General features: G+C 33.7%; 1 protein-coding gene across 1 annotated transcript; it reads right to left on the minus strand.

Annotated features, from left to right (window-relative positions):
* Positions 1-5,892: 5,892 nt before the first annotated feature.
* LOC121405561 (E3 ubiquitin-protein ligase TRIM71-like) lies at positions 5,893-10,561 on the minus strand. The gene is made up of 2 exons (XM_041596487.1): positions 9,779-10,561; positions 5,893-8,416 (listed from the first exon to the last, which is right to left on the minus strand). Exons 1-2 carry the CDS (start codon positions 10,406-10,408, stop codon positions 7,055-7,057), a joined length of 1,992 nt encoding a protein of 663 aa, XP_041452421.1. The 5' UTR covers positions 10,409-10,561; the 3' UTR covers positions 5,893-7,054.
* Between the last annotated feature and the right edge of the window lie 1,275 nt (positions 10,562-11,836).

Here is an 11,836-nt window from a genome sequence, read left to right on the forward strand (position 1 = left end):
TTATTATCTATATAAATGACATCCAGAACTACTCTGAAATATTATCTTATGTCCTTTTTGCAGATGATTCAAATGTACTCTACTCTCATCCTAACCCCGATATTTTAATTAATGTACTGAACACTGAACTGGTTAAATTGGTACAATGGATTAAGGCTAACAAATTGTCAATTAATGTTCAAAAAACGAAATGCATGCTTTTTAGTAATTCTTTAGAACAATTGCCATTTAATATTAAATTAGACAATGTAGACATTGAAGTTGTTACTACAACTAAATTCTTAGGCCTCATAATAGACAACAAATTATCTTGAAAATCGCATATTGACTCTTTATATATATTGGTGTTATCAACAAAGTTAAGTTTTTTTCTTCCAACTTCCTCCCTAAAAATGCTTTATTCAACATTAATTTTACCATATCTAAATTATGGAGCAATTGTTTGGGGAAACACACACTCAACCTACCTAGATAGAATATTGCTTTTACAAAAGAAGGCATTGCGTGTTATTTTCAACTTGTCCTGGAGATCTCACACAGATGAGTTGTTTTTAAACAATCACATTCTAAAAATAAAAACACTGTACCAATATAATTTAGGTCAATTCATGTATCAGTTGAACAATAATATGTTACCACCCATATTTAATTTTTCATTTAACAAAAACAAAACCCTTCACAATTATCCCACACGTCAATCCGATGAATTTCATTTACCACTACCCCGGACCATCCTTGCAAAATCAGTTTTTACTTTTGAAGGCCCTAGACTCTGGGGAACTATTAATAGTAACATCAAAGAATCTCCAAGCCTTAATTCTTTCAAATATAAGTTAAAAAATTTCTTCAAGATAACCATTGAATTTAACTCTTCATCACTCAAGCTCTTGTATTTTTTTAATCAAACATGTATATCATGTCACGTACACTTTTACATCTCTTTCGTTTTCCTGTTGATCGGCGAGGTCCGTCTGTGAGTGCTGGGGCTGGATTCTGGAGACCTTTAATCTCTCTTTTTCTTATTTCCTTTTCTATTTTTATTTCCCATTTTCTTTTTAATTCAACTGGTCATGCTCAAGTTGTTACTTTATTTTTTTTATATGCTAAATAACTGCAAGAATATTTATTAGGAGGCTGCACTCTACAAGCTCTGCTTTTTAGCAGCCCCCTCCATTTCCAACCTGATTAGTAATAATCTTGAATATAATTTTCTGTACAGGAATATTTGAAATATGTTTTGTTATTTATATATGTCAACATGTACAGAAGAAACTGTAATTGTTGAAAATGGAAATAAACGAATGAAATGAAATCTAGCGTTGCTGGCGTTACATAGCTATGGTCGATCGGATCAATCGCAACTCTTTGTGTAACGAGGCCCAGAACTACTATATACCTTATTATCATCAGTCGGTTTGGTGTTTGTTTCGATGGTGTGACTGGAGCATTTATTTTTTTAAATTTATTTTACATGCTACAGTCACATCGATGAAACCGACATCAAACCGATCAGGGCTATTACGGTTTGTATTTGTTTTTCAATTGGCATATCAGTAGGTTTAGAGTCGGTTTCGTTGGCGTGACAATAGCATAACAAAGAAAACCGACCTGAAACCGATCAGGGCTATCACGGTTTCTTTTTGTTATTCTAATGGCATATCAGTAGGTTTAGAGTCGGTTTCGTTGGCGTGACAGTAGCATAACAAAGAAAACTACCTCAGACCGATCATGACTATCACGTTTTTTTTTAATGGCATATCAGCCGTCGGTTTGGAGTAGGTTTTGGGGGGCATTAATGCAGCATAATCTTAAGTACACCTACACATGTATATCGGACCTAGATTTCATCCGGAATAACAATATATGTTTTATCTTAATATTTCAGATACTTTCAAACGATGTGGGTTTCCTTTCATTCCCCTTTCTCTCCCTCTCTCCTTCTCTCTCTGCCTATTCTCCTTCCCTCTATCCCTTTCTTTCTTCTTCTCCCCTCTCCTAAATTAATATTCATTATAATACTACCTTCTCTTTTACATCTTACCCTCTTTCGTATTTCCTTTGATTCCCAACCTCTAATCTTCTACCTCCCTCCCTTCTTTATTACAGTCTCCATTTCTCTTACCATTTCTGGAACAAGTGTTATTCAAATTTTTACTGTACTCAATTGTATAAACCATCTGAGTGAATCTAACAGATAAATATTAATAATAAAATGATATAACCAGGGAGGCGTTAGGAAGTAAAGGGAAGGAGAGAAGACAATAAAAATGGAGAGATCTGGACCAGGTACCTATACAATATCCCTATAATTCAAATGAGAAAATATATGACGTCACCTTTAGGTAGTATTGCCCTGCCCCCCTCATCAAAATTTTCTGGCGCCTGCCCTGATTATATGATTAAAATTGAGATCCATAAAAAGTGAATGGAAGGTAATCGGTTGGTTTAGAAATTTAATTCTTTCGTACACTCCACTTTCTCCGTCACTTAATCCTCCTCACACTCATATATGACAATGAAGATATTCGCTTCTATATTTTGAATATATACAACTTAAGATTTCTATTAATTAAATCATACAAGGCCATAATGTTTGAAATAAATTTGTCTATTTCACAGATGGGAATCAGTCAGCGCATTGGCGGCGGAAGCCAGAAAACTTGATTTAGGGGGTGTCCACCTGGACACAGGTAAAAAATTTGACAAGCGCCCCCAAAAAAGTTTTTGAACATAAATTTTATGAGTTGCTAACCAAAAATTTGTTCGCAAGCAAAAAAAAAAGTCATCAACCTAGATTTTAGGGGGGAGGACAACACACGTTTCAGGGGGGCCACGTGAATTTAGGGGGGACGCAGGAAAAAAAGTTGACAAGGAAAAAAAAAAGGTTCTCAAAACAAAATTTAGAGGGGACCTCCCCCAACTAAAATTTAGGGGGGGGACACGTCCCCCCCCCCCCCCCGCTTCCGCCGCCTATGAGTCAGCGTGTATGACGAGATATAACTTGATTTAAACATGTCATATGATTATGTAAAATATGATTTTGCAAAATAATCTGAACTCTCAGAGTAAAGCCATTTTGTTGACGTGAATAATTTCCATCCGATTCGTCAAATTCGAAAAAGGGGATATCTAAATTAATAATTTTCATTACGTCCAAACTATGACAAACAACAATAGATTGACGCAAAATGTTGGTATTATAATTCATATCAAAGAACGGTGGGTAAATGGCTTGCTTCCTACTTTGATGAACCGTTCTCTTTATTTCTCTTCTAAAAAATCGACCGATTTGTGAGATTTGAGATTTATTAATTTCTCGTTCTAAAAATACATAAAGTACCCTCAGGTAAAAGTACATTGTAAAATACCAGAAAAATTCAATGCCAAGAAAAGTATGAATATATAAAACAAACTCGGATGAAAGGAAATTGAGGTGAATAAAAGTGACTTTGGGTAATAAACTAAATGAAATAGAACGGAGGGGCTTGCCAAGAAAAAACACATGCTGTGAGAAACAAACCCCTGTGTTTTAGTTTCGATATAATTATGTATTTTACAAAATCAGTTTGCAATATAGAGATGGAAGACGACACCCATTCAAAATATCAATATAAATATTATAAGTTAAAACGAATGAAGTACAAAAATGAATTGTGAAAATATAATATTCGTGGGAGAGAAACATTATGCCAGTGCAGGCAGCGAATAGTAGAACAAACATATTTAGAAATCATATTATAAACATATACATTTGTTTTATTCATTCACTTAAGATTCCCCTTCCTCATCATGCCAATATGGTAAGCAATAAATGTCAAACTAAAATATTTCACATGACACAGAACAAATACCGAACATAAATTATAGTATAACTTGCCAGAAATCCATTTCAAACGACAAAAACCTTAATATTCACGAAGAGAACAAATTACTTTATTTACCAAACTGAAGACACTAATGATATTTGTATGGGGACAGTTATCATGGGTATTGTTTTTCTATCAATGAAATATTTATAAAGTATCCTTTTCAGTCTCAATAGTTCTACAAGGTTGAACTTCAAAATTCATGTGTACGAAGTTTTCTTTTAGTGCTATAAATACACTGTAATTGTTACTTTATTCAGCATTTCGACAAAAAAGCAATTTACTTGAGAAAAAATGTACATACACAAAAAGGACAAGGATGTTTACTATATCTCAAGGGGCCCGTAACACAGAGCTTAGCAATGATCGTAGAACGTTTTTTTTACGATTGATTCCAGTGACTTTACAATGTACAATCAATCGTAAAAATCAAGTATACGATTGATCGCTAACCTGTGTGTTACTTTGAATTAATATTCTCAGCCCACAGGCTTTCCACCCCAACCTGGACTTGTAAGGCAACATCCACAAGAATAAAACACATTCATATACATTTTGTTATACATTAATAATTCAGATATAGAAATCGCATTTTAAAATTGAATTAATATGTATGAGATCAAGAAAATGTAATGGAATTAGAAACAAAACATGGGTCAACTTTAAGCTAATCAAAAAGGTTTGAAATTTATTTTTCATGGTAAATTTTTATTTTTTCAGGTAAATAAATTATTCAATTCATGTATTTGAAGATGTCTTAGCATTAAAATGAAGAATTAAAATAAAAAAAAATCTTGCAATTCAAATGGTTACGAATAAGTAACCAAAGAAATAAAAAGGTCATTATGGAATTGTGCATGAGCGCGCGCATCTAAAATCAGAGTTTATCAGGTTTATATACATACAGTGTTCAAATTACGCAACATAGAGAGAATATAATAATGTACATTCCAATATATTCACATACATGCAAAACATGTCAATTACAACATTTAGAAAGTAATCAATTTAGAAAAGCGAATATCAAATTAGTGCACTGATTCATTTTAACTTCTATTCAATGCTTCATTATCAGAGTACATCATGCTATCATTATCTTTAAAAAAAAGACCTTATAGTATGTCAGATACATCATCTTATATTACATAATTTACAATTTAATATATTTATATTGAATCAATATGTTTTAATAATCATTCATTGTTTTATTATCGGAGAATTATGTATTCTTATATCACATTAAAAATGACCCTATAACATGGCACAACACATCATCTTGTATTACACAATTAACAATAGAATATGTTCATATAGAATCAATATATTTCAATAACCATTCAATGTTTCATTATCGGACTATTATGTTATCCTTACATTATATTTAAAGGAAGACCTTATACAATATAGTATGTCACAACACATGTTCTTTTACAATATATAACTTATCATTCTATCGCGTCTTCAGTAAATACAACAACAAAGAAAGTAATCTCATACTTTCTCCTTTTATTTTTGTTATTTGTTATTTATTCTCACTTTTGTTTGCTGGACAACTATGTAATTTTGTATTTGTTTTCTTTTCATCAACTATTTTCAAGCAATGATATTATAATTGGTTTCTCCAGAAAAAAACATCTTATATATAATCTTTGGATAGAATCAATTTCCAAGAGATACATTCTCATCAGGGAGGTGGGAAAAAAAACTTATTTTATCCATCTCTATGATTCTCATGTTGTTCGTAGAGCATGTCCTGATTCTCTCGAAAGAGGGCGTTATGAAACGAGCGACAATTATTTATAAAGACATAATCAGATATTCATCATTTTTATATTGAGTAATTTAATAAAATACACCATGCCATATTGGCATGATGTAACCCATTTAAATTTTCTTAGTTTTTAAAGAAAATCTTTATTCAAATCATCTTGATTTTTATTAATTTCAACGATGCTCAAAATATCTTTTTTATGATTCATTGATTAAATTTTTCTATTTTATGAAAATTATTGTATTTTTTCTTTTATTTTTTGGAAACGGTACAGGCACTGTCTGCTTTATTAATTTATCAATGTAACATAATTAAAGAAAAGACGTATCATATTGTGCAATGTATGAAAATATTAAGTTCTTATGTACGTATTCCTTATTATATTATAATGTATTAAATTCTGAATAAGGCAAAACAACAGCAACAAAAAAAAACAGGTTATTTGAAAAAAACTGAAGCCCTCGTCAAATTGGAATATGTTAATATCATATAATTTCTGGTGGTTATTTGTATCATACAATCATTCAGTAAGGCGTTTTATTATAAATTAAGTATAATGTTCCTGTAAGTCATTTTTCATAAAAACAAATATAGGGATCGGTTTGTGAGGACTATACATCCCACACAAATAGCAATATAGGCCTATTCAGATTAATGGATTTATAGAGGAATAAGACAGAATTCGCTGATATCCGTAAATATTAGGCCTTTTCATCACATCATAACACTGGACAGAAAAAAATATAAAATTTCGAGATCATATTTACGTATATCCGCAACTAATATAGACTGGCTTGCAACAAAACAGCAAATCGATTGTAAACAATTTACAAAAGACAAATCTTGACACTCACAAAATATAAAGTTCATTTAATATATAAGTCTTTCATTGATTTCACTATATCAGAGACCCCAAAATATTAAACGCTTAATTACACCAGTTGAATGACAACAAAAGCATTACACTGTAAAAGCGCTGTTTAAAACTTCAAGCACTTTGTTTAAGCCCGTCACTCTAATAACTGCTGTTTAAACTCTTTAAGCATCTGTTTATTTTTAAAACAACTTAAAAACTAGTTGTTTAAAATGTTTAAACAATTACAAGAAAGAGACACAATTTGTTATTAGAGTGACAGGCTTAAACAACGTATTTTTTACTGTGTGGTTAATTCAGATTCACGAAATAGATAAAAATAATGGTCTTTTGATACTTAAGTTTCATTGATGGGATTATTTTATGTGTATGAACTTTTTTTTTCGAGTCGTGTTAAAAGTTTTGTGTATATACACACCACAAAAGGTAAACAAATTAAGAAAGGTGTTTACAAACATATTTGATTCTCATTTCAGATACACTATAAAATAATCGCATAAAAATCAATAGTTCATCTTATACACACTAGTGAGATACTCTTCATTACAGCGATACCTTGATGAAATATAACTTCTTGTTACAAGCAAAGGCGAGTAGGTCCGGAGAGAGGGAAACCAAGTAACACCAAGTAGAACCCAATGTCATATCAAGTGCTTTGAACTCAACTCTTTCCTTCAGGTTCAGACCATCAAGATCATAGAGCCTGATCACCACCTTCCTATTCTTCCAATCAACACTCGCTACATACACCCTGTCCTGCTCATCCACGGTAGCATACAGGTAGACATCCTTTGGAGCTTGTAGAGACTCACCAGCATTCCCATCCCTGTCATAGACCGTCACCACGTTTGGATTGATGAGATAACATGAACTGGTGACGATCAAACCCGACCTGGTGGATGATACCTGCCACGTCCTGTGCTTTGTTGGAACAGTGTGTTTGAGAGTGGATCCAGTCGGGTCATAGATGTAGACTTTTTTGGCACCGTTAGCCATGAGGATCTCATTTGATGGACTTCTGTTCAATCTGAGATAATTACCAGTCTTATCCACGTTGATTGTTGCTTTCCTGGAGCCATTGGGAGAATACACGTGTGCTTCTGTAGAACTAGTTGAGACACATAATGCACTGTCTCGTTGAAACACAATATCTTTATAACCCACGTCACGTGGTATGTTTGTATACCGCTCCGTTCCACCAGCTGTATCAATGATATCAATACCTCGTGCATCACTCCCATATACGATGGCCACACTGGTATGAGTGTAAGCTGTCATTCCAAACATCCGCCTTCGTAGATCTATACACTTAATGATTTCTAACTTGGAAGCCGATCCAGAGATGCTCCCAAGGTCAAGAAAAGATTTATCTGCAGGATTCAATCTCTTCTGTGCTTTCTCCGTGATAGCAACAGTAGAAGTGTGATCGATAGGTTCTGATATTTTTCCAAGGTCAAGACAAGTAGCATCTGCAGGATTGAATCTCTTCTCCTGTGCTTTCTTTGTGATAACTTCCGCAGTAGTGCGATCGGTAACCTCTTTCAGCATGGCACCTAGCTCATCACAGAGCAAATTATGAGCAGACAGACTATCTGTCTCAAGATGACCCAGTCTGTCATTATCTACCAATGTAATCGAACTACAAATGCTCTTGATCCTCTGTCGATCCTTGGACTTTAAGATGTTGAGATCATCCTCGAAACTTCGCTTCAATTCATTTATTTGCTCGATGAGATCTTGAAGATTTCCTTCCAGCTCCTTGACCTTGATGCTGTAAGCCTGCCTGACATCATCTAGTAGTTTCTGCATGGCAGTGTGTACCTCATGACGTTGTTCTTCTATATTCTGAATGTTCTTTTCCAGCTCAGCTTTCTTAGCTGCACATTGCTGGGCAAGGGCTGTCACCTAACAGAGAGAGAGAGAAAATAGTTACCGTTTGCTGTAAAATAAGCATTCAGGTAAACATGGTAAATGTAGTTTCTATATTTAGAAAAAAAATCAATTAATATGCCTATTATAACGTCTGACTTGTATAAACAACCGGAAAGTTGTCATAACAATATTTCTGATCTCTATTCTAGACGAGGGGGGGGGGATAGGGGAGGCAACACAGGATATGATTGACAGTTATTATCATATGAGTGGTCGTATTACTATTGGTAAATTATCTTTAGTAATCATAGTTTCAATTATGATTATTATAATTACACTTAGAGATTTTGCTAACATTGATAAAGTATCATTATTACTATAATTATCATCATTATTATTATTTCGAATTATCATTTTTTTTTCATTGTCATTTTTAACATTAACACCATTAGAAGTATACCGTGTGAATAAAATCTTGACACCTCATAAGTCCCCGAAATATGTGTCTTGAACGATTTGGAAAGAGTATCTTCTTCAACAAAATTTAATTCCATATTTATGTGGCATGTCTTCACGCTTAGATAATCAGTTGGTATTCTTTGCTGCGATGTAAATCTTGATTTGCGCGAAAGTTTGGCATTTCTGCAATGAATGAATCCGTATGCCAATGACGTCATAATCCATCATGAATTAGTAAACATATTAATTTGCAAATCCCTTCAATGAAATCAGCTTGAGAATTAATACTTAAAAGTCGTTATCAAACAATTAATGTGAATTATTGATAACGTATTCTGAAATGAATTTTGATGGAACTCTTGTATATATTATGACATCACTGACATATGGAGTAATTTATTGCAGCCATGTCTTACTTTAGCGCAAATCAAAATTTACATCAATACTAAAAGGAATAAACGAATATACCTCCTGATCATCTAAGCGTGAACACAGTCCACATAAATAAGTTATTTGGGAAAATATATTCTTTCAGGCCATATATGATTATGTATTAAATGGCATATATTTTCGTTAAAATAGGGATTTATGAGGTGTCATTTTTTTTAACTCACACGGTAGTTATAACAACGGGACATTGTTTTGAGAGCGGGGGATGATCCGAGAGAGGGGGCATGTAACATTTCACAATAAGATTGTCATTTTATTTTTTGTACACATTTACTGAAAGAAAAATCAGAGGCATATAAGTATCATACCCCAACTGTTTTCGCGTCCCCTAGATGAGAAGAGGGGGGGGGGGGGGAGGTCAGGGGTATTAGTTAAAGAATACCCAGTAGTATCATCTTTTTCTTCTCCTTCAACGGCACAATCTACATCAGTATCTTCTTTACGATATTTTTTCACTTAATATCCCAATTGCTAAATGACCATTACCTTTCGCCTCAACTCGTGCTCAAAGTCAGACTGGTTCTTGATGTTATGGACCTTATGACCAACGACCACGCACCTAAGACAGACACGGACCTTACAATCATCACAAAACATATCTTTGTTCTCTTGTTTGTGGATGGAGCATTTCTCGAATTGATGACCAATGCTGACCTTCCCTTCGATGACATCCTCCATGGAGACAATCTCATGATCTTCAAACATGGTCATGTACTGGTGAGGTTGTAAACATTTGTCACATATGTAGTTATTACATGTTCTGCAGAAGGAGACAGCGTCTTGCTGAAGTTTGCAAGCCGTACATTTTTGACGCAACTCAAGGACTGCATTCATCCCTCCACTCTTGGCGTGGTAATCGTCTACACTTTCGTTGATGGAGACATTGAGGGGGAGATCGTCGACACGGTTGGCAGACAACTTGGTGATCTCCCTGCAGAGAGGACAGACCATGTGGTCAATGTCCTGGTGGGTCAGATCATATTTCTTGAGACACTTTCTACAGAAAGTGTGTCCGCACGTCAGGATCGTAGGTTCATCAAAAATATCAAGACATAGCGGACATATCAGGTCCTGTGAAGAACTGGAGGCTTTCTCTATTTCAATCTTTTCAGCCATTGCTATATAAACTCTAGAGACAAACTGTTTCAACGATATTTAGTACTCCTTTTGTGAGATAGCTCCGAGTAACACCACAGTATATGTACATAAGTATTGTGCACGTCGTGAAATGACTGTATGCGCGAAACTCCTATGATTATAATATGTCTTTGTGTACATTAATAAAGAATGAGGAAGTTGTGATATATTACAATAGTGTAATTATAAATAGAACTGGTTTTTCCCAGCTACCTTTGAACTTGATGGGAGCATTTGTCATGCTATCGATAGAGGGCGTACTATATTTATCAATTTTTCATCACTTTAAGTTAGAGATACTCGTACTGTATTATCTCTATACAGTAAAAACACACAGTGTTTTTTACTATATGAATCTCATTGTTCAAACAGTTTAAACAAGTGTGTAAAATCTTAATCGACAAAGTTTACTTTTTTATACAAAATTACTGTTACGTACTTGTATATATATTTAACAGCATGCATTGTGTCAAATCAAAATCACTCGTTTTTGCTGTAAGCATGGTAAGGGGATCCTCAAATTAGTAAACTTGTTTCAAAGTTGCTGATTAATTTTTTCTTCTCTCCATTTGTTTGTATGCAGAATATCATACGTTTTCTTTACTTTCTCATATTTCTGATTTCTCCCCTCTTGTTTGACTGATTTCAGCTGTTAACCTGCCACAATAATTTGTGTAGAAAAAACTACTAAATTTTCTTTTTGACCTTTGAGATGATGCAGAAAATCCTTGCTTGGTGCGAATGAGTGGAATTTAATCCACAGACACAACACAAAAAATATATATATATATTTTTTTTTCAATGCCTATATTGGTGGCATTAAAGAAAAAATCAATTATTACGACTGCATAGATAATAATATGAATAATTTCAAATTGCGTCCATTGCACGCTAGCGGTTAAACACTTGTTGAACCGTTAAACAGCTACTATAAGATTCATACACTATACAGCGTATTATAATTTTAAAACAAACGTTTTTACTATGAAAGGATTTTCGATCCCAGTCGGGGTCATCATATAGCTTCCTATAATATCAAACAAATCTCTGCTTAAAATGCGTTATTAATTTTTTTGGAAAGGCTCGTGATAAACATGCATTCAGACAAAATGATATAGTGAAAATACTGTATATCTGCAGTTTTTCATTTACTCATTTACTCTGTTTGGAAGGATAAGAAATTTTAAATTCCTTCCCCATTACTTTACGATTATGATCCTCCCCCCCCCCAAAAAAAAAAAGGGAACAGGCTAGGTGAAAACGAAGGAGAAGCGAATAGATAAAACTCGATACGGAATACATTGATGGGAAGCAGGGTCGTTCTAAAAATTTTGTATGAAAAATATACCGGTAAGACCTAAGTTTTTCCCTCCAAGCATGATGTCTTACTGATGTTATTTGTTTATA

The sequence above is a fragment of the Lytechinus variegatus genome, chromosome 18 (genome assembly GCF_018143015.1).
Source record: "Lytechinus variegatus isolate NC3 chromosome 18, Lvar_3.0, whole genome shotgun sequence".
NCBI classification, from domain to species: Eukaryota; Metazoa; Echinodermata; class Echinoidea; order Temnopleuroida; family Toxopneustidae; genus Lytechinus; species Lytechinus variegatus.